We start from the raw sequence: 25851 nt of genomic DNA, 5'->3' as shown, positions 1-25851 counted from the left end.
TTTTACATAACATCTATTTAACTTATATCATGAAAGTAAGGTTAATAAAATAACTTTGAGAACAAACTTTTCAGTTTTACTCAAATTAGGGTGATGCAAAAAATGAGTACACCCCACTGAAAGTCTCTGGATTTTTCTCTGGAAATTTTAGACTACAATGTCTAATTTAACAAGAATTCAACCACAGGTGAGTCTAATTATTCATTACACAGGTGTCCAGCAGACAGCTGACTATAAAAGGGTGTTAAAACCCGTTCCCATTTCATGCTGTCAGCAATGGCACCACATGGAAGAGAAATGTCACAAGACCTGAGGAAGAAAATAATTTCTTTACAGCTGAAAGGTGAAGGCTACAAGAAGATCAGCAAAGCTTTACTTATCAGTCAGAATACTGTAGCAAAAGTGGTACAAAAAATTTAAAAAGATGAAACCGCAACCATCTCACAGAGACGTCCAGGTCCTACACAGAAGTTAACACCTCGACAGGAAAATCGGCATGCAAGTTCACTGCAGTTTTCTAAAGAAGTAGAAAGCCAAACTATTTCCTGTGACACAATATGGCGTACACTGCAGAGGAATGGCATGCATGGGTGCCGTCCATGAAAGAAGTCTTACCTAAAGCCCAGGCACAAAAAAGCCCACCTAGAGTTTGCCAGGGCCCATGCTGACAAAGATGAAGACTACTGGGACTCTATACTCTGGAGTGATGAGACCAAGATAAATGTTTTTGGAACTGATGGCTTCAAAACTGTGTGGCGTCGCAAAGGTGAGGAATACAAAGAAAAATGCATGGTGCCTACAGTGAAACATGGTGGTGGCAGTGCCCTTATGTGGGGCTGCATGAGTGCTGCTGGTGTCGTTTCATTGATGGCATCATGAATTCACAGATGTACTGCTCTATACTGAAAGAGAAGATGCTACCATCACTCCGTGCCCTTGGTCGTTGTGCACTTTTCCAACATGACAATGATCCTAAACACACATCTAAGGCCACTGTTGGATTTCTGAAGGAGAACAAGGTGAAAGTGATTCAGTGGCTCCTGATCTGAACCCAATCGAACACCTATGGGGAATTCTGGAGAGAGAAAAGTTGAGCATCACGCTCCATCTAGCATCCAGTCTCTAAAAGAGGTCGTTCTTGAAGAATGGAAATAGATAGATGTTGCAAATGTCACCAACTTGTTCTTTCCATGCCTGGAAGATTTGGTGTCATGGAGGCCATACAAAGTACTAGATGTAGTAGTTTTTGTTGTGGGGTGTACTCATTTTTGCATCACCCTAATTTGAGTAAAACTGAAAAATGTGTAATCGAAGTTATATTATTAACCTTACTTTCAAGTTATAAGTTAAACAGATGTTATATTAAACTTAGTCTTGTCAACATTTTGGAAATTGTTCTTGTGCTCATTGAGATATTGTTTAAAATGTTACTTTTTTCAAAGGGGGTGTACTCATTTACACTGAGCACTGTATATGTTTGGAGGGTGCGATTTGTAGGGGGGGATTTCCCCCTTCTGGTCTATGTATCCCAGCCTCTGCTGAATTGTTTTTATCCTCGGTGGGGATAAAAAAATATATAAAATACCAAAAATAAAAATATTTTTTAAAACAACGCCAAGTAATACGCTGTGTTTATATAGAACTGTCTCTTTACGACCACAACAAACGGGACACTTTTCAGACGCGCGTTCCAATTTCACCTCAGCGCACGTGCAAATGTGGCGGCGCGCGCTGCAGACTATTACTTTATTATAGCTTAAAAGTGCTAAAGAGGATCTTTTCGTCGACTGAGAATCCAAAGACTGTTAGTGAGTTTTTGAAATGAGCGCATGCGTAAGAACAACCCCCCTCCTTCACAGCTCATTTCGAGGGAACGAACAAGCCAGAGGGCCAATCGTTTACGCGATGATGTTTTTAAGGCCCTACCTCGTGCACAGATGATGTATATTAATATTATTCCTTTCAGTGCACCTAATAAATAGTCTTTTATCAGTAAAGACAGTTTCAAGTAATATTGCAAAAATGTATAAAACAAAACATCTTCTGTAGCACCTTTAAATAAAGCACAAAAGAAACTACGAGTATGTACCGTCTTTGTTCTGTTGTAAATCAAGTAAATTACCAAACATGCGATTAAAGCTGCCTCAACTGTGCATGCATGTATGTATTTGTTGACATGGTTTTAAAGCTATTGTTATCCAATTTGTTGGCCTTAAAACGTCTTAAAATGCACATATGTACACCAGGGAAATCAAAATTTTCAAGGGCGAGCATGCCCTGAACCCCCCTACCAAACTACATTTTGTGAACTCAGTAATTATGAAACCCTGTACAGCGCATTCTATCTAACGAAATATGAGGTACATGTGTATTTCTCCATATATGCGCACTTTTGGACTAAAGGTTTGTATGTGCATGCACAGCTGTGATCAAAAATAAATGGGACCTTACACGATTGAATGTAGACTTTTGTGTCTCGTTATTCTATTCAAAATCAATTGATTTTGAATTCCTATCAGAAATTAAGAATTTTTAGTTTTTCATTGTAAATATTGGTGCAAATATCAAAGCTATCTAATCTAATAGGCTACCTCAAATCTCAAGGTTAAATCAGAAGATTGTAAAAATGTTTCTGTAACAGTTTTTTTTTTCAAAACATCCCCCCTCTGTTTTTTTTGACAAATCGCACCCTATATATATATATATATATATATATATATATATATATATATATATATATATATATATATATATTTATATATGTATGTATATATGTATATATAAATGTAAAGAACTAATTTATACTGTAAAAAAGTACTACTAAAAAATTATTTCGAAAATATTTAGCTTCCATTATGCTACATTACATTTTTTTCCTATTCATTATAGTACTGTACTGTCAGAAGTATTATTTTTTTAATTATTTAAACGACAAGACCAAATGATCATATATATATATATATATATATATATATATATATATATATATATATATATATATATATATACTTGATTATTTTAAATTAAATGTATTTATTTAAATGATTTTTTTATTATTTATTAATTTAAAAAAAGCCCCCCAAATATAGTCATCCTTTAAATGTTTTTTTTTACCTTATTAATTTTATTTAATATTTTTGTTTATTTAGTTGATTTAATATTGATATAATTTTATTTTAATAAAATGTTTTATTGATTTAATTTATTTTTGTTTAATTTTATTATTTACTATTTTTATTTTTCTCTAAACTTTTCCAAGGACCACTAGCACTCCCTTGTATCCCCCTGGGGAATGTTTGAAATTAGAGCATACCATATTGTCAGGCATGTACCATGATAATACCATGGTTTTCTTTGAAGTTTGTTCCTGTTTGACTGACACATAGCTCTCATGTCTCTAATTTTAAGGTGGACTGCCCTGACGTTTCAGAGGATCTTCAGCACTGGATTAGATTCATCTCTGCTAGTAGTCAGGCTCTGAGAGCAGAGAGTGGACTAGACGACAAGACCAAATGATCATATCTAAAACTCATACCGTAAGCCTTCCTTGTGCATGTAAGTTTCCCCGTGATGCTAATCTTGATTCATGTAACTTATCTCTTAACTGTCAGTTTTAAAATTACAAAAGTGTTTTCTGATCCAGAAATGGATGCTATTGGAAGCTTCAGCGTTTACTCTGTCATACCAGCCCTTTGTATATTTTATTTTAGTTCAGAAGTATTGCAACATCATTATTGCATTTACAAAATCCACTCCAGAAGCTGCAAGGAATGAAATTGACAAACGCAGAGCATGTTTCTCTGTTGACAAACAGAACGCATGAACGAATGTTGAAAAAACTTGAATGCTTAGGAGCTTTTGAATGCTCCCATGACCAAATACGCACATGAACGTTACGAAAATCACTTGAAAAGGATTTGCACTGAGTATTTTAATAGTATATGGTAAATGGGATCTGAGCAATGAATTCAAACAAATGTGTTGTTTTATCATATCACTTCATGGATTTGTTGTGCAGGTCAGATATGTTAATGTAGTTATTTGTACCTATTTAAAATGGAAATGTTTTATTATTATTATTATTATTTATGAAAAGGGAACATATATTTATTCAAGTAAAACTTTTTTCTGAGATTTGCGTAAGTTCTTTAAGAAGAGTCTGTATGTAAATTAATTTAAGCACCTGTAATGAAACCTGAAGACTTGCATTATGAAATAAAATACTGCATTATAAATATTGTTTGTATATGTTTCTAAATTATTAGAAGCATTTGCTAATAAACACTGTTCATGTATCTGTATCAAGTGAAAGCAGCACTGCTGCCATCTAGTGTTGTATTACACTCAAAGTGGAAAGTTGAATTAAAAATGTACATGGGTTTCAGAATGTCTCAGCATTTGGTTTTGTCCCCATTTTAAATTAATGGCAGCAGTACTGGAGCTTACATGAACAAAACCTGATGATCCTGTTCTCCAACATGATTTGAGATCTTCCAGATGGCATCTTAAGGATGCTTCTGTGTTAGCAAGAAAATCTGACACATTGTGTACAAAGGAGTTCTTATGATCAGTGTCACTGATTTAGCTTTATCTGATCAGAAAACTCTAAAAAATTGAAATAATGCAGTTTATTTCCAAGTTTAAATTAGATGGATTTCCTTTGTTCCTAAAAGCAGACCTAATTGTCTTAATATAAAATATTTTAAAAATGTTTCACACTTTTTATAGTTTTTTACCCCCTTTTTTCTCTAACATACATACCTATATATGCAGACTTCAGATTCAAAAGTGTTGTCTGAAATTTTCTTTAAAATAAGCATTTTTATCAAGCTTGTATATGTAGGTTCAGTGATTCCACAGTGATGGCAATTAATAGGTAATTTTATTTGCCAGTAAAGTGAAATTTAGAAGAATATAATATTATTTTTTTTTATATATATATATATATAATATATATAAATCATAATATTATTATATAATATATTTTTATTTTATATTGTATATATTGCTATAAATAAATTCATGTATAATACAATTATAAATAATAATAACATATATATATATACATTAATATATAATGTATAAATATTATGTATGTATATATAAATACGCACGTATGTATATTTTTAAGAAAAATGTGTTATTTATATATAATATAAATTATATATGTACAGTATATACATGAAAATATTTCATATTTCTTAAATATATACATGTATGCATGTGTATTTAAATATCCTAAAATATATATATATATATATATATATATATATATATATATATATATATATATATATATATATATATATATAAATTAAAATCACACACATAAATATTTGTTTTTTTATATTGTTATATAATGATAAAATCATAATTATATAATATTATATTTTATTATAATAATAATAATTATTATTATTATTTGCTGATTTTAGGATGGCATGACCTAATCTCATTTTTGTGAGCCTCACCAGCTCTGTGACATGTTTTTCCTGACATGCTCAGTTGTTGTGCAGAGCAGCTGTTCCGCCCCTCCCCCTCCTGTTAGACTCTCTGGTCACATGACTCACTTCCTGCATAAACAAAGCTTGCCTAGGTTTCATTCTGCCACTGTGGCTGGACGGCAAGAAAGCTTTTAAAATGGCGCAAGCTGGGGTTTTCCTGGAGCATGACCAGTTCAACTGTTCTATATGCCTGGATGTCTTGAAGGACCCTGTGACTATTCCATGTGGACACAGTTATTGTAAAGGCTGCATTAAAGGCTACTGGGACCAGGACGACTATCTGGGGATTTATGGCTGTCCTCAGTGCAGGCAGAGCTTCGCTCCCAGACCTGTGCTGGGCAGGAACACCATGCTGGCTGATGTGGTGGAGAAACTAAAGAAGACAGGACTGCATGCTGGGCCCACCCCATCCGATCCAACCCAAGCTGAACCCGGGGATGTCGAATGTGATGTGTGCTCTGGGAAGAAAAACAAAGCCTTTAAATCCTGCCTGGTCTGTCTGGCGTCTTATTGCGAGACTCACCTTCAACCTCACTACGAGTCTCCTGCCTTTCAGAAACACAAGCTGGTTTCTCCTTCAAAGAAGATACAAGAACAGCTCTGCTCTCGGCATGATAAATTGCTAGAGGTGTTTTGCCGCACAGATCAGCAATGTATTTGTTACCTTTGTTTAACGGATGAGCACAAAGGACATGATACTGTTCTAGCTACAGCAGAGATGAATGAGAAAAAGGTAAAATTGTAGACCATTTCTAGAGTGTGAATTTTTGTGAATCAGAACAAACTATTATGTAACCTGTGTTTTTCTTCCCAGAATGCTCTGGCGGAGATGCAGAGGATTTCCCAGCAGAGGATCCAGGAGAGAGAGAAGGAGCTGGCAGACCTGAGACAGGCTACACAGATGCTCACTGTGAGTGTGACGCTTGAGTGTGTTTTCCCATCACAAACTTCACTGAAGGAGGTCAATCCGTGTAAACATTTAGCTTTTCAATAATAGTTTATTTATTGGGGGCAATGTAGTCTGTAGTCTGGCTGTCGATTTTTTTTTTTTGGTTAAAATTTATCAATTTTTGAGGAAGTATATAACCAGCCAGTGTTCAAAACTATCTCCTTAATTTAGCCTGATTCACAACGGTAAGCTTGTAATAATGTTTTATAACTCAAATGGTACTGGTAGGTTTCCGCGGGGAATTTGAGCGTGCAGCTGTTCGTCTTTTCTATGTGGCATGTGAGGATGCTGCCAGGTGGCCGATCATTTATAGCCTTTTCTAACAGCAGCTGCAATAAGTAAACTTATCATTTTGATGAGGGATTGTAATCCAGAAAGATCCAAATGACAGTCATCGCTGGCCACTGGAGATTCACCCATAGTCAAAAGCAAAAGAGTGCTGAGTGGCTACAGAAATTGAAATCTACAGGTAACTAATACACACTGTATACACATAGTCACGCAATGCTGATGTTGTTAACATTAACAATTTAAAAAGTATAACAATAATAATAATTTGCACAGTTTGACATGATCCGAGCTAAGCGATCATTAGATTAAATCACCATTGGTAGCGTAATTTATATTGTAATGCTTTTTTTCTTAATTGGTCAGAACAAAAGTGGCAAACATGTTACTTGTTCAAGGGTTAGTTCACCCAAACATGAAATTTCTGTCATTAAGTACTCTTTCTGTCATTCCACACCCTTAAGACCTTCGTTCATCTTCGGAACACAAATTAAGATATTTTTGATGAAATCAAAAATAATGAGCCGGTATTCGGATGTAAACAAGGAAGCCTGCACTAAGTTCACTATGTAGGACAACGGTTCAAATTGTTGAATAAAGTCATTATTTTTGTTTTGTTTTTGCACACAAAAAGTATTCTCATTGCTTCATAACATTAAGGTTGAACTACTGTAGTTATATTTAGTGACTATTTTAACCATGTACCTTTCTGGACGTCAAAAGGTGCAATTGCATTGCTGCCTATGTGTGGATCAGATACCCTCCGATTTCATCAAAAATATCTTAATTTGTGTTCCGAAGATGAACGAAGGTCTTATGGGTGTGGAATGTCATGAGGGTGAGTACTTAATAACAGAAATTTCATTTTTGGGTGAACTAACCCTTTTAGATGACATTTTTCCGTGAAAATTCTTATTTTGGTCATACTTCCAAACCCATTCAGGCTTTCTCAAGCCAACATAAAAGTTTGTTTACAAACTTTAGCTTCTAGTTTTTTATACACTACCATTTGGGGTAAGTAAGATTATTATTTTTATTCATTGCCAATAATTGAAATCACAGTCATGTCAGTATCTCAAATGAAAGAACAAATGTTTTTTTGTTCTCTCACGCTTATATGTTAATGACCTCTGTTTTCACTGGTCACAGAGCTGAAGTTAAGACCTGGACCTCCTAGACCTAGACTGTGTCTGAAATTGCCCTCTATACCCTTATTCACTATTCCCTACATTAGTCCACTAATATAGTCCACTTGAGGGAGTGAATGAAAACGAGTGAGTGAATTCAGACACTGCCGCTTTTGCAAAGTTTGTGCTTGCTGTTTAATGAAACTTAATGAAAGATTTACCTTGAACTATAAACATATAAACCCTTATTAAACAATTTAATAGCCAATTAAAAAGGAATTTATACCTGTTTGATATTACGCTGTACCCATATTGGACCAGCGGTTTGGAAAATGGATGTCGCCATTTTCTGGTCAGACACGGGAATTAATTCAGCACGACGCTCACAGTGCATTATGGGTATTCTCTAGCTGTTGAGCGCACATCGGTTGTACGCTCGTTATTGCGGTGCATTATGGGATTGAATGAGTGCACTTGATAATGTCCACTATGGTTTCGGACACCACTACAAATGGCTGTCCCCTCAAATAGTGCCCTATAGGGGGAGATTTCAGACACAGCCATAGACTAGACTGCCTAAGACTAAACTAAAACATTCAGATCCAGAGTAGACCCCTTTAGCCCCAAATCCAGACCAAGACCAGTAGGTCCATGAACGAAAAAAATAAAAAATAAAATGCTTAATGTGTTCCAGTATTCATTTAAAACACTCAACAATTGTTTTCCGTTTATTTTTAAAGGGTTAGTGCACCCAAAAAATTTAAATTCTGTCATTAATGACTCACCCTCATGTCATTCCAAACCCGTAAGACCTCCGTTCATCTTCGGAACACAGTTTAAGATATTTTAGATTTAGTCCGAGAGCTTTCTGTCCCTCCATTGAAAATGTATGTGCAGTATACTGTCCATGTCCAGAAAGGTAATAAAAACATCATCAAAGTAGTTCATGTGACATCAGTGGGTTAGTTAGAAGTTTTCAAAGCATCGAAAATACATTTTGGTCCAAAAATAACAAAAACTACAATTTTATTCAGCATTGTCTTCTCTTCCGGAATCCTTTCCATTGAATTGATTCCATTGAATCCTTTCATCTGTCGGCATTGGTAATGCACTTTTACGTCGCTGTGGTTGTTTTTGGCGATTATGACATCCGCAACATGCACACTTACGCACCATTTTAAAAAATATAGCAATACCAAAATACAAACAATGTAGAATAGCTTGAATACAGCGTGCGTCTCCCTCAGACTGTAAATGCAGCTCTAGCGCACCAGATAACACGTCAGCAGCGTCTTAGATCAGCAGCGTCACTGCAGAGTTGTGAACCAAACTCCGGAGCAGAAGGGGGCGGTAATGCACCAATAAGCTGGATGCCAACCGCCGTAAAACAGGAAAGAAGAAGAAGAAGAACCAGAGTCGTGACCACGGATTGACAACAGACCCGGAAGAGAATACAATGCTGAATAAAGTCATAGTTTGTGTTATTTTTGGACCAAAATGTATTTTTGTTGCTTCAACAAATTCTAACTAACCCACTGATGTCACATGGACTACTTTGATAATGTTTTTATTACCTTTCTGGACATGGACAGTATATCATCTTACGGGTTTGGAACGACATGAGGGTGAGTCATTAATGACAGAATTTAAATTTTTTGGGTGAACTAACCCTTTAATAGTTCTATTTAAAAAAGTCAATGCGAGTGTGAGTATCATACAAATTTGTTACATCTTTGACTATGACAGAGTGATAAGATCCTGAACAAGGCCTCACTTATATGGACTCAAATCCAAGGCCATATAAAGATGAATAAAGATTTCTGAATTAGCCGTTTTTCCACTTTAGTTTTGGTAAACATTTCCATGAAAGTTACAGTATGTCTACATAGTACATCAAACTCTTACTTCAAAAGCGCAATAAAAATCCTGTTTTTCACGGCATGACCCCTTTAAAGTCGAAGTCACGCTTTATCGTTTTGCTTTTGTCTCCTCTCAGCTCTCGGCACAGACAGCCCTAGAGGAGAGCGAGCGCATCTTCACAGAGCTGGTGTGCTCCATAGAGCGACGGCGCGCTGAAGTGAAGGAGCTGATCCGAGGTCAGGAGAGGGCGGCAGTGAGCCAGGCTGAAGCGCTTCTTCAACAACTGGAGCAGGAGATAACAGAGCTGAAGAAAAGACACGGTGAATTAGGAGAGCTCTCGCAGACAGAGGACCATATCGCCTTCCTTCAGGTAATGCTGCTGGTAATATTCAGAAATTGCTTTCTTATCCAGAGTCTCTGGAGTGTCCTGAAGTTAAGTGCTTTAATCAAGCACACAATGGTGTTTAGTTCATGAAGCACATTTTCGAACCTAATAAGTGTCTTTAACCACTCAGCAACACTCACTCCATAGTGAAGTTTTATTGTTGGATTTTTGCAGTTTCAGATTTTTCATATTCATATGAATAGTTCACCAAAAGATGAAAATTGTCATTATTTCTTCACCTTCTTGTTGTTTCAAACCTGTGTGACTTGATGCACAAAAGAAAAAGATGTATTTTTGTGAAACACAAAACAAGATATTTTGCAGAATATCTGAGCTGTCTTTTTTCTTATAATGAAAGCATATGGCAGTCAGGAGCTTTTTAAAGTCAAAAGGCACTATAAAAGTAGGACATGTGACTTTTATTTTGTGTGAGAAACAGATTGTGATTCAATAAAACTCTGTTGCTCCCGAATCTATTTTGTATAGAAGCCTGTTTCTGAATATAAAAACATAAAAAAGGTAATTGTGGCTTTTATTTTCACATTTCAGATTTTTTTTTACATCACAATTTAAGTTTATATTTCTCAATTTTGATTTAACATTTAGCATTTCAGACTTTTTTTTTTATCAGAATTGCAAGATATAGAAAAGCCAGAATATTTTACTCAAAAATTGGGTCTTTATTTCTCGCATTTCCGAATTTATATTTCTCAATTTTTAATTTTTGGAGAGTTGCAAGATATAAACTTACAATTCTAAGTAAAAAGTCAGAATTGTGAAATGTTACCACAAAATTGCGGTATTGTGGAATTGTGACAAAGTTAGAATTGTGTGTTATAAACTCGCAATTCTGTGGGAAAAAAAGTCTGAATTACTGGAATTTTACTTAAAATTGCAAGATATAAACTCGAAATTGTGAGAAATAAAGTCAGAATTGTGAGATAAAATGTTGCAATTACCTTTCTTATTTTTTTTTTATTCCATGCCAGAAACAAGCTTCCATACTTTTGCACTTCCAAATATTTTTTGAGTATTAAAGTCAGCGTGAAACGGAAGTTGAGATAATCTTTTCTTCCTTATTGTGGATCTGGAGCAGGGCCTGATTTACCTTATATTATGACATAGACAAAATAAATTTTTGTCCTGCCTCCTGCCTCTGTCAGTCTTCACAAAATGAAAAAAAAAACATTGTATTTTGAAATAATCAAACACTGTGTTGTCAGCGTTTATAGGTCAAGGTCAAGTTTATAGCCCTTTAAAACAACATAAATGCTGACCAAAGTGCCGCACAACATACAAGACAAAACATCCTCATACAATACAATTTAAATACTAATAAAATACACTGCAGTTTGGAAACGCCCTAGAAAAGTGGGGTTTTGGACAATATTGGCATGAATTATTTTTAATTTGTGATAATTTTGCACTGATAAGGGACAACACAAACTAAGAAAACATATTTTATCATATAAACAGTTTATACATAGAAAATAACTTAAATTTTCGATTCATCAAAATATCCAGCATTAGCAGCTATCTGACCTAAACTGGGTTCTAATTGGTTCATTGTATTCTAAACTTAATTGTCAATCAATTGTTGAAGCTATTAAGGTGTGCTGACCCAAAAATCTTTTACAAATCTGGGCCAAGTTTCTGTAACCAGGCATCACAGCTGGCAAAAGGGCATGTCTGACTTTGACATGTATATATTGCCATTATTATGTAATCAAAATGAAAATTATTATTGCTGGTCTTCAATGATAATGTCAAGTTACTTTAATTTATTTGCACCAAAAAATGATGAGGAATTATACTGATATCGTCCAAAACCACACTTTACCAGGGGTGTTTCCAAACTTTTGGAGGGCACTGTATATCGAAAGAAAACAAAACAAAATTAATAAAATTAAGACAAAACAGCATGCAAAATAAAACAAAATTTAAAACGAAAATTATCAAATTAAGCATATGCCTGAGAAAAAAAGTATGTTTTAAGGGAAGATTTAGAGTAGGGGAAAATCTAATAGACAAAGATAGGCAATTCCAAAGCTGAGAAAGCTCTGTCACCTTTGGATTTAAGTCTAGATTTTGGAACATTTAATATAATCTGGGTGGAAGATCTGAGCGTTCTCACAGGAGAGTAGAAGTGGAGAAGGTCTGAAATATAAGAAGGGGCAAGACCATGAAGTGATTTAAATATAAATACTAAAACCTTAAAATCAACTCTGAATCGAACAGTTAACCAATGAAGTGATGCTATATTGCGGTATTATATATGATCATATACTTGCATGTGTCATTACATTATTAACGTTTTACCAAATTCAAGCTCAAATTAAGTTAAAAAGTTTTTTTTCAGATGTTTTTTTATCATTATAACTGCCACATCTGAGGCATTAAGGGCCTCGCATTACATTTTCACCAACTTACAAGTTTATTGTATCTCAGTTTTTTCATATGAATAATAAAAAAAAAAATAACAATGTGCACATATAAATCATTTATAATAAGCACTGCAACATTCAAAAATAAGAATTGGCAATTTTAATTTCATGGTGACTTTATGTTTATGTTTACTTTTGGGTGACCAGTCCCTTCAAATGTGAGCATACGCTAAAGAAAGAGTCTTAGCAGACATGAGCTCTGAACCCACATTTGTCCTTTGGACTGTTTGGCAATCCTGGTCTTCTTTGAGTTTCACATGTTGAACCTTTATTCAAAACTTCAAAGGACTCAAAGAGAGACAGAATTGAGATTGCATCAGTCTGTGCTTTAATCTGTCATTATGTGCAGAGATGAAAACTAGACTTTGTGGGCTGCGTACAATTTTTGATTCACAAAAGTTTAAAGTCAAACCGCCGCCTACGGCTGACATGGCTGCAATTTAATTTTTTTCCCCCATTGTTCTTTTTCAGAACTGCAAGTCTCTGTGTGCTCAGCCTGTTCCTGTTGACTTGCCAAACATTACCACTGACCCAAGCTTCGGAACAGTGATGACAGCGTTAACGGAGTTTCAGGCTCTCCTCGAGGACGTCTGCCAGGGGGGATTTGTCAACATCTCAGAGAAAGGTGAACAGACTTGCGTTGTGTTTTAAATGAGACATTTCAAGCCATTTAAGGACTAAATCAATATCTATTTGTATTGTGAATTTACTCTAAATACTCAATCTAACACTCCTGTTCCGGTTTGCAGTGAACGATGTTACTATTATTCAGAGCACTAAACCAAAGACAGATTCAGAGTCAAATGCAGGTAAGAGTCCATCAAATTAAAAACGCCTTAAATTAAGTCTAGACAAAATTCTGCATATAAAATCTGTTCTAAAACCCAGTGGGCTGCTTTGACGCTGCTGTCTACATAGGCAGCTGCTTTCTAAGACAGTATGTAAGTGGCTGATTTGGAACGCTCTACATAGGCAGCAACTCCATATGGCACACAAGCCAGTGCTCATCACAATGCACTCTTAAAATAATACAGTAAAAACAGTAATATTGTGAAGTATTATTACAATTTAAAAAACTGTTTTCTATTGTAATATATTTTAAAATGTAATTTATTTCTGTGATTCAAAGCTGAATTTTCAGCATCAGTCTACAGTGTCACATGATCCTTCAGAAATCATCCTAACATGCTGATTTGCTGCTCAAGAAACATTTCTGATTATTATCAATGTTGAAAACATTATTTTTTGGAAAACGTGATGCATTTTTGTAGGACTCTGATAAATAGAAAATTCAGAAGAAAAATATATAAAATATATAATTTATTTGTTACATTGTGAAAGTCATTCATGTCATTATTGATCAATTTAATGCATCTTTGCTGAATAAATAAGCACAAAATACTAATAAAAAATAATACTTTAGTGACGCCAAACTTTTAATTAGTAGTGAATGATGCCTTAAAATGCTGTCTAGGTTTTAGTGGATGTTTCATTTTAATCTAATAAAATATTGTTAATACTTCACTGATTTCATGTCCACTACATATGAAGAAGTTTACAGTGCTAACAGGATTAATCTTTTATTTCATAGCCTTAACGCCATTGTTTGGCCAGCCTGTACAGATCCCTTTTACTGTTAGCGTCCCAACAATTGGTGTGTTTCCATTCTCGTCATTTGGTGAGTTAATTAAAAGATTGTTTTGTATATATAGTGTTGACCTGAGACATGAGGAGATTAAGCTGTGACCATGGTTATCATCTTTCACCTCTTCGATTCTATATACAGTAAATCATTGTCTTCTCATCTTCTCTTTCCTCTTCAGGATCGAGAACACAAGGTCCTCGTCAGAGACTACAGCCACGTAGGAGACGAAGGTAGCCTTAAATACGGCCTGAGAAATGCCTGGTTAAAATTCATTGAAGAGGCCAAAGTCGGTTTGTTATGGGAATATGTACATTTTCATGGTAAAAAAAAAAAAAAAAATGTAAAGCTATATTAACCACAAAGTCTTATTACTAAATAAGATGTAAATGTAAATGCAGATGCGTTTCAGTGTCTACAGTCTCAATGATATCAACTTGTGTTAAACTTTATATCTGATCATTACAAATGTGCTTGAAGTGAAGGTTACAATATTGTGTGATCCAAACATTTACAGGCCATATTATGCCCTTTTACAAAGTCTTGTTTTTGTTTTTGAGGTCTGTTAGAATACGTTTTCATGCTTGAATGTTCAAAAATCACCTTAATTTTCATATATTTGACATTGTTGCAGCACCTCTTTTCGTAGTCTGTCAGTAACGCTCTGTTTCGTTCCTATCTCTGTGAAGCTCCTTCTGAAAAGCACAATGTGCTCTGATTGGTCGGAATAACTCCCTTTGGAGTGACTTTGTGCTTTGTAACTTAGCAGACCTTTTTCATGCTCACACAGCAACATTACATACTCAAGTTGAACATGTACAAAAGCATAATAGATCCTCTTTAAACTAATTACCTGTTGACTAAGCTATGGTTATAGTATTTTCTTAAGTATTAATCATACACATTATTTAGAGTGCTATATTGTTGTAATTTATCAGTGTTTATCCACTGATGCTGTATATCTATTCACAGAAGTGTTGAAGATGTTAATTTTAGCTTCATATATCTGAAATGTATTTGTGTGTATTAATCAATGTTTAAGTATTAAACAAAGTTTAAGTATTTTTAAAATTGGGGTAAAAAAAAAATAATTTTTTCATATCTTGAAAAATAAAGTTTCTTCCAAATAGTTTGATGGTTCTGGGACTTTCCTGTGGAACCAAATGAATTTCACTAAAAAATGAATCATGTACATTTTCTGTATGCATGGAAACATCCCATGATGCAATTCACTTGACATGAGCTTCCATCAACCATATCTTTCTCGATTATTTGATCAACTAAAAAGAAGAATTTCCAGGAAACAATTAGTGTCTGAACATCTGGATCTGCACAGATTTGCAAACAGAGTTGCATTAAAGGCAAAATAAATCTGCTCATGGAAAATAAACTGTGGATTGTATAGTCTGTCACATGAGCTTTACATTTGCTTTAAAATGAGCAGCTTCCGTGTAAAAAAACATGATTCCATGTTTTATAAGTAAAACATGATGGTCATCTTTATATTGATGATCTTTGTAATTAACACGTGTCCCGCCTTTCAGCTCTATTTTTAGCGTCGCGACTTATGAAAGTGTCATGTTTTGTCCTGTTTCTTTTTTCCTAAAACAAAGTACCTTCTGTCATGAGATAATAGCCTAAAAAAAGGTAGCCAATCTCGTCACAGCATATTTTGGAGAACAAAATAACCATCCAATCACAATTCGTTATCGATTAACTTGCAGTTAGTAAAAGCGGGATATTAGAGAGTGCGAAGGTGATCAAGTCAGGCAAGAAGCCTATGTGTACATTTAACAAGGATCTTCAAAAAGAGTTTATTGAGGTATTATACAGTAAGTTGTGAAAAAAACTCAATGTGTTATCGCACTGATTTATACTAAAGGCTATAGAATAGTTTATACACACCATAAGCGCTCTCTCAGACAGCACACAATGCCGAATTCAGTTCTCTTTTATATCATGTATATTCGGTTATGGCTTAAGTGAACAAAAACAAGGTGAAAATTGGACATGTGAAAAGACTATAGATATAGGTCATTGAAAGGGACTATGATATGTGTCAGTAAATTAGATCCAATCGTTCGGTCTTAAAGTGACAGTAGCCTAAAATACCTGTCTGTGTCATTAATGTTAATCAAACAACACAAATGGTGTTATATAAATGTATACATAAACCAACTGTACCTAAAAGATGTGTTTTATTTCATTTGTATCTCTATCATATTTATCCTATTGTTTGTAATTTGGGATGGGGGATGGAGTTTAAGATAATTCTAGACTAAAATGCATGATTGAGCTCCTAAAACTGAAAGCGACTTGTACTGACATATATTAAAATATGCCATTGTTTTGTCTCATAATGCACATAAGTAATGTTTTTTTCTAGGGTACATTTATAATAGCTACTTAAATATCCTAATTGAACTAAGCCCTAATCCTGGTTTAGGCTAAGCCCTGTCTGTGAAACCAGGCCTAAGACTTGTTTAAAAGCTAAAATTAGTTTTAGGGATGAATATAAAATTGTGAAGATGGACTTTATGCATACATTTCTTTACAAAACGTACACTTCATTTTTTTAATTGCCTTTCCAACAAGTAGTTTCCATTCAAGAGTCAAGATGGAAAATTATCAAATATAATTTTAATATCTCTAACGCCTTATGCAAATCAGGGGTCGTATTCACAAAACATCTTAAGGCTAAAAGTAGCTCCTAACTTGCTGATTTAGGAGAAACTCTTAAAAATAATAGGCGTGTCAGTCCTAATTTTAGGAGTCCTAAATTTTTGCTCTTAAGAGTATTTCACAAAGCATTTTAGCGCTAAAACTAGCTCCTAAATCTGTGAAATGTTAGTAGTCAAGAGGACTCCTAAATCACTAAGACCAAATCACAAACAATCCTAATCCACCCAAAGACACTGAACACCACTGAGGGAATAGCGATAGAGCCTTGGGTGCTGTATAACTGTATATACTAGTTTAATTATTGACAGCACACATTTTAAAACCTTTATGGCAACAATGGCAACATTTTATTTTGACTTTTTTATTAAAAAATATTTATTTGAATAGGGCAACATTTGTATTTTAAAACCATTATTTTAATATGGAAACATGACACCTCATTCTACAATATTTCTATGATTAAATCACTGACTCCTCCCCCATCAGCCAATCACTGTGTGTTTACTCCATAGCAACGAGGTCAACCCCGCCCTTACTCTTAGCTTAAGACTTCTCTCTATTCCTTAGTAAAAGTTGGTCTCAGCAGCTTTGTCAATAGGTTTTAAGAGAAAACTCTTAGCTAAGAACTTTTACTGCTATTTAGGAGAACTCTTAGTGCGATAAAATGTTTTGTGAATACGGCCCCAGTTGTGTATATATTTGCTTGAAGGCCTTCATTTAATGCTCAAGTAGAACAGCTCAGATTAGCAAAGAGAAATGACAGTATAATTTCAAAAACTTTGTGTGTAGTTGCAAAAGTGTTATGAAGAAAAGGTTTATTAGAATCACCAGCCTCAGAAGTTAAAGCACTTCATATAGAGAACAAATATACAGTACTGGCCAAAAGTGATGTCCGGAGAGATATTTGTCAGAGCGGCCACTGAATCAACAAATGACTCCATGTTGCATCATTGTTTAATATAGAAATAAGGCTGTTTTCATTTGCTCTACAACCAAGAAATGTAAATATACTCCCTTTTTGTCTGTAAATTATCCCACACTCATGTCTTTGTTCATGTTTATCCCATAATACTAATAATATGGCAAGAAAATAGAAAATGTGAACTAAAAGAAAACAAACACATTTATTGTCTTATTTCTAAAAAAAAAAAAAAAAAAAATAAAAAAAAAGGTTATGGAGGACTGAAAAAGTTTGGAAACCACCAATCAATGAAAAGCAACTTTGAAGAATATAAAGTTAAAAGATTTGATTTTCTTAATGTTTAAAATTGATTGGAATCCTTTCTCAAAAACATTTTTTTTTATGACGCCCACCATTTGAATAATGAGAAACAATACTTAGGCTAGAAAGCAGAGACTTCCCTTTTTGTCAATGCTTAAAACCCACAATGTGGATTATGGTCACAAAATATAATGTATGTATGTTGCATGTAAAGCTAGTTTACCCACCTGGTACTTTGCATAAAATCTTCCTGTTTTTGTGTGGCTGCTTGAGGCTCTTTCGGACTGAAACCCGATAAGTTTCCAGTGTACCTGCATTATGTTCACGCCCAGTTTATACACAAACACTCATTGTTTCGTCCTCTCTGTCCTTGGTGACCAGCTTTCTGCATTTCATTTCACTCACTTCTGACTGTGCACATGTAGGGGGAAATGGCAGAAACGAATATCTCTGTAGATAAGGAGCAATTCTGTTGCTCAGTGTGCTTGGAAGTGCTATGGGAGCCGGTCACTATTCCCTGCGGACATAGTTATTGTATGGAATGTATTAAAGGTTACTGGAGGAAATGCGAGTTAAAAGAGGAATACAGCTGCCCTCAGTGCAGACGCACATTTAGCCCCAGACCTGCGCTGTCTAGAAACACCATGCTGGCTGATATTGTGGAAAAACTGAGGAGAACCGGCCTTCAAGATCCTGGTGCGAAGGCAGCAGATGTGGAGTGTGACGTTTGCACCGGGAAGAAACATCGAGCTGTTAAGTTCTGTGTGAAATGTCAGATGTTATTCTGTGAAATTCACTTGAAGCCTCACAATGAAAGGAATCGCGGTAGGACGCATCCGCTTATTGAAGTTACAAAACAACCGCAGAAAAGAATCTGTTCACGGCACAATAAATTGCGGGATGTTTACTGTCGCACAGACCAACAGTGCATTTGTAGTTCGTGTTTAAAAGATGGACACAAGGGGCACAGCGTGGTGTCGGTTCTGGAGGAGAGGATGGAAAAACAGGTAACAAACTGTAAAAAAAAAAAAAAAAAATATTTGAATTGCACAAAATAGAGTTTAAAGACAGCAAAATTCTTACATGCATGGTTTTCAAACAGAAACATCTTGAGGAAGCGTGGAAGAAGTCAAAACAGAGGTGTAAGGAACGAGAAAAGGAACTCAAAGACATTGTAAAATACGTCAAGGTAGGTCTACTCTCATTGTACTGGGGGGACTGCATTAGTGGAATGTACAAAACTTGGTCATTTTTGTTTAAATTATCTTAAAAGTAAGCACATTTGTACTGTTTGCAGTCTAACGTGACCACCATATGAACAGGATATATGAAAGCAGCATTTTTGTGGGGTACAAACTACAAATCAGCCACAATGCATCAAAAAACAGCAATGAATGGGTTAAATGCTAAATTGACACACACACTCTCTCTTTCTCTCTTATGAACTGGCAAAAAGTAGTCTTTATTTATAAATACATATATATCCAAATGCAGAACCTAATAAAACTAAGTAATTACGTCTGAAAACACTGTTTTTAGTAACTAACCTTTTAGTAACTAAAGATTACACAAACCTGTTATATATTTATAGGGTTATACACAAGAGTGTTGTCTTTTATAAGTAGGCCCCCATCAAAAAGTGTCCCAACTGATGAGTTTAATTGCAAAAGCCACTAAACACCAACGGCATCTAAAAATGAGATGATATTGAGCGAATTCTCTCCGCACATAGTATTCATCAAATACTTTTGCTTCAAATAATCTAAATCAGCGTCAGCCCATTCAAGACATTGGCAGAAACTGCTAAAATGGCACTTCCCTTTGTCAGCAAAAGCTTCTAAGTCCAGAGAAGAACCAATCAGAAGACACGAATCAAAACATATAATTTCAAGATGAATGACGGTGTGTGTATGAGCCGCTTTCAACTGCGGAGCTGCAAGTTATCATCATGTTTTGTCCATCGTTACAGTGGCAATGACAGGATTTCGCGAGTAAATTCTCTCAAAATTTTTTGTTTTGTTTTTGTTTTGCAAAAATTGACTTTTTTTTGCTGGTTTTGCAGCAAAAAGACAGTCAAATATGTTAAATAACAATAAATTGACTAAAGTGACATTTTCAAAAATAAGGCACTTCAAGGAATTCTTCATATACAGTTTTACAATCGCTAGGTCACTTTTTCAACTCTTCCAACACTGAGGACAACAGCAGTCTATGTGGGGTAAACTGTGGATAATTTATCATTGCATTGGTAGAAAATACATTCAGTGCCTACTTCTTTCAAACAATATGAATTAATTTCTTACTTAGACACAACCACCAAAACTACAGGCCATGATATCATGATATTTTTAGTGATATTTGTAAATTGTCTTTCTGAATGTTTCGTTAGCATGTTGCTAATGTACTGTTAAATGTGGTTAAAGTTACCATCGTTTCCTACTGTATTCACGGAGACAAGACTGTCGTTATTTTCATTTTTAAACACTTGCAGTCTGTATAATTCATAAACACAACTTCATTCTTTATAAATCTCTCCAACAGTGTGTAATGTTAGCTTTAGCCACGGAGCACTATCAAACTCATTCAGAATCAAATGTAAACATCCAAATAAATATACTTACGCAGTTAGACATGTTGCATGATGAACACTTTGTAAAGATCCATTTTGAGGGTTATATTAGCTGTGTGAACTTTGTTTATGGTGTTTAAGGCAAGCGTGAGCTCTTGGGGCGTGGAGCACAAGATTTAAAGGGGCCGCGTACCCTGAATTGGCGCATTTATAATGATAGGCAGTTAAAAAAAAAAATAAAAACTATGGGGTATTTTGAGCTGAAACTTCACAGACACATTCCGGGGACACCTTAGACTTATATTCTTTTGAAAACATGTTCTTCGGCACCTTTAAGTTTAAAACCTAACATAAAACAAAAAAGAAAAAGACAGCAATTTTCTATATTTCTGCAGTAATACCATATTGAAATGTTACAAATCTAAAAAATGAAAGACTATCAAAACAGTTTGAAGTAGCTGAACACCTACACAGTTAGTCTTTCAATTTCATTAATCATCTACAAAAGGGGAAACAATTTTCTTCTGTAATGTAAACATGGACCATGTAACAGTAGAGAGTGTCATTCTTGTTTTGTAAAGAAATCTCACAAAAGGAAACATTGTGTAATGCTACCTGTTGTTAGTGTTTTTAGGTCATTGTTTTATGAATAATAAAGTGTATTGTTGGGCGACAACCTTTGCTAGTTGTATGGAAGAATGAGCTGATTTGAGGCATATATATATATACACTGTATGAAGAGTTATAGTCGTTTTTTTTTGCATTTTTGATATCTATGTATTGAGAAATGTATTCTAATGATTGTAAAAAAAAAAAAAAAAAAAAAAAAAGTTACATTTGTGATATTCCTTCCATTTTGACCAGCGAACAGTGCGAGTGTGTCCCATAAGTGAACAGGGCCAGAGGGTTAAACAATGTCCCGTATATCATTTCAACAGCGTTCTGCACAAGCATTTGAGGAGGACAGCGAAAAGATCTTCATCAGGCTGCTGCGCTGCGTTGAAAGGAAGCATTCGGAGGTGAAAGAGCAGATCAGATGTGAGGAGAGAACAGCTCTCAGCCAGACGGAGAAGCTTCTAGAACGACTGAATCAACAGATAGTTGAACACAGGAGAGGAGAGGCTGAGCTAGAAGCGCTCTCAAACACTGAGGATCATATCCAATTCCTACAGGTGAAGTCCTGGGTCTGAAATATGAGCTGAATTTGTTTATTTGTGCTGGAGGTTACGATACTCCACAAGAAACAAAATGGGAACAGCTGAATAAAAGAAGTTACTTTTATTCTCTTTGTGTATAAGCTGTATAGGGGAATTTGGGCCAGAGAACCTAAAGGTGTGTGTTTGCTTGTTCACTAACTTTACCTGTTTGACTTACCCATGCAGAACTATAAGACGCTCTGTGCCCCTCCTGACACTGGAAGTCGCCCTAGCATTGACGTCCATCCGTACTTTCCTTTGCTGATATTGAGAAAAGCTCTCACAGAGCTGAGAGATAAAGTCAGTGACGTCTGTGACAGAGAATTGACAAAGATCTCAGAATTAGGTGAGTATAAAAACACACAAGATTGCTGATTGTCTAGTCCTCCACAGCTGACCACTGCTTTGAACTATATCAGCTGCTGATGCACAAATGGCTGTTGACAGCAGACACCATTATGTTTACAGTTGATGAGCACGATCAGTCAGCTGAAAACTCCCACAGTTGTCTGTTGAACACTGAAACAGGTACGGACACTCACATCCCTCCCAGCAAGTGAGTCATCAAACCACGTCAACCCACCCATGTTTACCGGTGTGTTAAAATGCATCTGACGTAATTCAAATCTCTGACCTTTTCCAGCCCATACGCATTTACAACAGACTGAGCCGAGGACCAGGGGAGATTTCTTACAATGTGAGTTCTGATTTATCAGACATTGGTTATCATGTACAGGATAATGTACATCTAACTGGTTATTATTGCAAAAAAAACCCTGACAGAGTGTTCAGAACCCCAACATGAAGCTAAATGAACATTATTCAGCTTATTACTTGGCTACCTTCCACATAAGTAATTTTGAGTTGAAATATTTTATTAGCTCATTATACCATGGTCTGTCTGATTACTTGATTGGCTGGAAGGTGTGCATTAAAACTGTTTAAAGGGATAGTTCACCAAAAAATGAAAATTTGATGTTTATCTGCTTACTCCAGGGCATCCAAGATGTAGAGGACTTTTTTTCTTCAGTCGAACGCAAATTATGATTTTTAACTGCAACCGCTGCTGTCTGTCAGTCAAATAATAGCAGTGATTGGGAACTTGAACAATAAGAGTCGAAAAACCTCCATAGACGAATCCAAATTAAACCCTGCGGCTCGTGACGGCACATTGATGTCCTAAGACACAAAACGATCGGTTTGTGCGAGAAAATACCTCTAATACAAAATGGTGTATTTTACCTCTAATACACCACTATGTCCAACTTCGTTCAACTTCCGGTTAGTGAGGTCTGATCGCGCTCTGACAACGGAAGTGATGTCTTGCGCTCATTGAAGTATATGGGCGAGACATCACTTCCGTCATCACAACTTGTTTTTGACCTCACTAACAGGAAGCTGAACGAAGTTGGACATAGTGGTGATAGATAGAGGTAAAAATTATATAAATAATGTTCGGTTTCTCGCACAAACCGATCGTTTCGTGTCTTAGGACATTAATGTGTCGTCACGAGCCGCAGGTTTTAATTTTGATTTGTCTAAGCAAGTTTTATTTACTGTTATAGTTGAAGTTCCCATCTACTGCTATTATTTGACTGACAGACAGCAGCGGTTGCAGTTAAAAATCATAATTTGCGTTCGACTGAAGAAAAAAAGTCACCTACATCTTGGATGCACTGGGGGTAAGCAGATAAACATCAAATTTTCATTTTTGGGTGAACTATCCCTTTAATGCACAGGTAGTTCCAGTCAGTTTAATCACCGTTCTATATTAACGCACTGCTTTCATTGAAGCGCGCACACAGAAACATTCAAGAGCACAGAAACTTGTTATCAACCACGACTTTTATTAATAAAATAGCTTCGCAACTGAAATGTTATATTTCTCAGAGGGGATCTGATTCAAAGCGGGCAGAATAGATCCAACATGCTAAAACCGACGGAAGTAAATGTTTACTGTTCCAATTAAATATTGCACTGCAAACATCAATGACAGCTTTAACTTATCACTGCTGGCAAATGACCATGGTATAAGCGGCATAATCCACAGCTAGTTGTGCATTATTAAACAATTTGATTGCACTTCATGTCATGTGGTTCTACATTACCCATGACGTTGTACAGAATATTACACCAATCAGAGTCGAAAAAGCAAATTTTGCCTTTGTAAATGAGTAGTTTTATATTTCTCCATTTTTAATTTGATTATGCTGTTTGCAGTGCTTCATGGGATTGTAGTTATTTCTTTCACTAAAGCCATTAAACGATTAGTTCACTTCTGAATGAAAATTTCCTGATTATTTACTCACCCATGTCATCCAAGATGTTTATGTCTTTCTTTTTTCAGTCGAAAAGAAATAAAGGTTGAGGAAAACATTCCAGGATTTTTCTCCATATAGTCTCCATCTCCATCTCCATTTTTTTTTTTTTTTTAATTGTAGCACTTTGGGATTTTGTTAAAATATAAAGTGCATTATAAATAAAATGTATTATTATAATTAGTGAAGTTTACCGGGTGGAAGATCATATGTGATGTAGGTTAAAGTACCGCGGTAGGGCGAAGAACTTCATTTTAATTTTCTCCTCCAACTTCAAAATCATCCTGAAATTGATTTTTTTCCCTTTTTTTGTAAAATGGCTTAATCGTTGGACGTTTGTAGACACTGGATCGGTACTTCTGCCTATGTCACGCATGACCTTTGCAACATGATTACGTAATGCGCATCACAGAGCAGTGCAAGATGAGCTTTTGTGGTTAATAGTATATACATTTTATTTTTTTTAGAAAATGACTGACCGTTCCGCTAGATAAGACCCTTATTCTTCACCTGGGATCATGTAGAGCTCTTTGAAGCTGCACTGAAACTGACATTTGGACCTTCAACCCAGTGAACCCCACTGAAGTCCACTATATGGAGAAAAATCCTGGAATGTTTTCCTCAAAAACGTTTTCGACTGAAGACATGAACATCTTGGATGACATCGGGGTGAGTAAATTATCAGGAAATTTTAATTCAGAAGTGAACTAATCCTTCAAGATTGGCTTGGTTCATGGCTTATAATGCTTTAACAAATACTTTTTAAAAATCCCTATGGGAAAAGTGAATGGGAAAAAAAAACTTCCAGCACTGTTGCACTCTATAACTGACCTCACAATGTTGCAAGTGATCAATCATAAGAGAGAATTTTAGAGATACATGTAATGTAAATTATTGAATGAGACTTATTAGCCAAGTATCTTTCCTCTTTTAGACTGCTGTGATTTGATGTTGGACCCAAACACCGCCAACTTTTTCCTCCACCTTTCTGGAGAATACTCAGAGGTCACAACCGTCCAAGAACCTCAGCCGTACCCGGATCATCCAGAGCGCTTCAGCAGCTGGGCTCAAGTCTTGTGCACCGAAGGTCTGTCTGGATGTGGATATTGGGAGGTGGAGTGGGGAGGTGGTAGAGGAGTTTCTATTGGAGTATCCTACAAATCAATTCCCAGGACTGGAGGGAATACGGACCGAAAACTGGGATGCAACTCAAAATCATGGAGTTTGGATTTCTCAGATTCTCTTTGTTTGTTCCGGCACAGTAAGTTTAGTGTTGAAATACACACTCCAACACCACACAGAGTCGGTGTGTATCTTGATCACAGCGCTGGAACTCTTGCATTTTATAGCATTTCTCTGGCAGATGATACCATAATTTTGCTGCATCGAGAGCAGACCACTTTTACTCAACCTCTTTACCCTGGTTTCTGGGTTGGACTGGGGTCCACTTTGAAACTCTGTCGAACTTTCAGCTTCTCAGCTTAGTAATGTATTCTGCATGCTCATTTTGTTTAAGGGACAGATCGCCAAAAAAAATCAAAAGCATGTCCTTGTTCACTCACCTTCATGTGTGTTTTCTTCGAGTGGCTTGTTATTGTACAGGCTAAACTGCCCATGCAACCATTATGAAAAGGAGCGCTCTGACCTCAATATATCTGTGTTACA

General features: G+C 35.6%; 3 protein-coding genes across 3 annotated transcripts in view; all 3 read left to right on the top strand.

Annotated features, from left to right (window-relative positions):
- si:ch73-52e5.2 (protein THEM6) overlaps positions 1–4373 on the top strand; it is a 6065-nt gene extending 1692 nt beyond the window's left edge. Inside the window, exon 3 of the mRNA XM_067362681.1 lies at positions 3409–4373. Within this exon, the coding sequence (XP_067218782.1) occupies positions 3409–3516 (108 nt within the window). The 3' untranslated portion in view covers positions 3517–4373. The remainder of the gene's footprint in view (positions 1–3408) is intronic.
- Positions 4374–5588: 1215 nt separating this feature from the next.
- On the top strand, positions 5589–16509 carry ftr67 (finTRIM family, member 67). The gene is made up of 7 exons (XM_067364254.1): positions 5589–6237; positions 6319–6414; positions 9865–10098; positions 13029–13182; positions 13307–13366; positions 14149–14235; positions 14381–16509. Exons 1-7 carry the CDS (start codon positions 5641–5643, stop codon positions 14434–14436), a joined length of 1284 nt encoding a protein of 427 aa, XP_067220355.1. The 5' UTR covers positions 5589–5640; the 3' UTR covers positions 14437–16509.
- Positions 16510–18534: 2025 nt separating this feature from the next.
- ftr87 (finTRIM family, member 87) lies at positions 18535–25844 on the top strand. Its single transcript, XM_067364246.1, has 7 exons — positions 18535–19110; positions 19206–19292; positions 21611–21844; positions 22055–22214; positions 22337–22396; positions 22512–22565; positions 25121–25844. The coding sequence occupies exons 1-7, from the start codon at positions 18535–18537 to the stop codon at positions 25669–25671; spliced, it is 1722 nt and encodes a 573-aa protein (XP_067220347.1). The 3' UTR covers positions 25672–25844.
- Positions 25845–25851: the final 7 nt, after the last annotated feature.

Source organism: Chanodichthys erythropterus, chromosome 16, assembly GCF_024489055.1.
Source record: "Chanodichthys erythropterus isolate Z2021 chromosome 16, ASM2448905v1, whole genome shotgun sequence".
Lineage (NCBI taxonomy): Eukaryota > Metazoa > Chordata > Actinopteri > Cypriniformes > Xenocyprididae > Chanodichthys > Chanodichthys erythropterus.
This window is presented reverse-complemented; position numbering and strand designations above follow the sequence as displayed.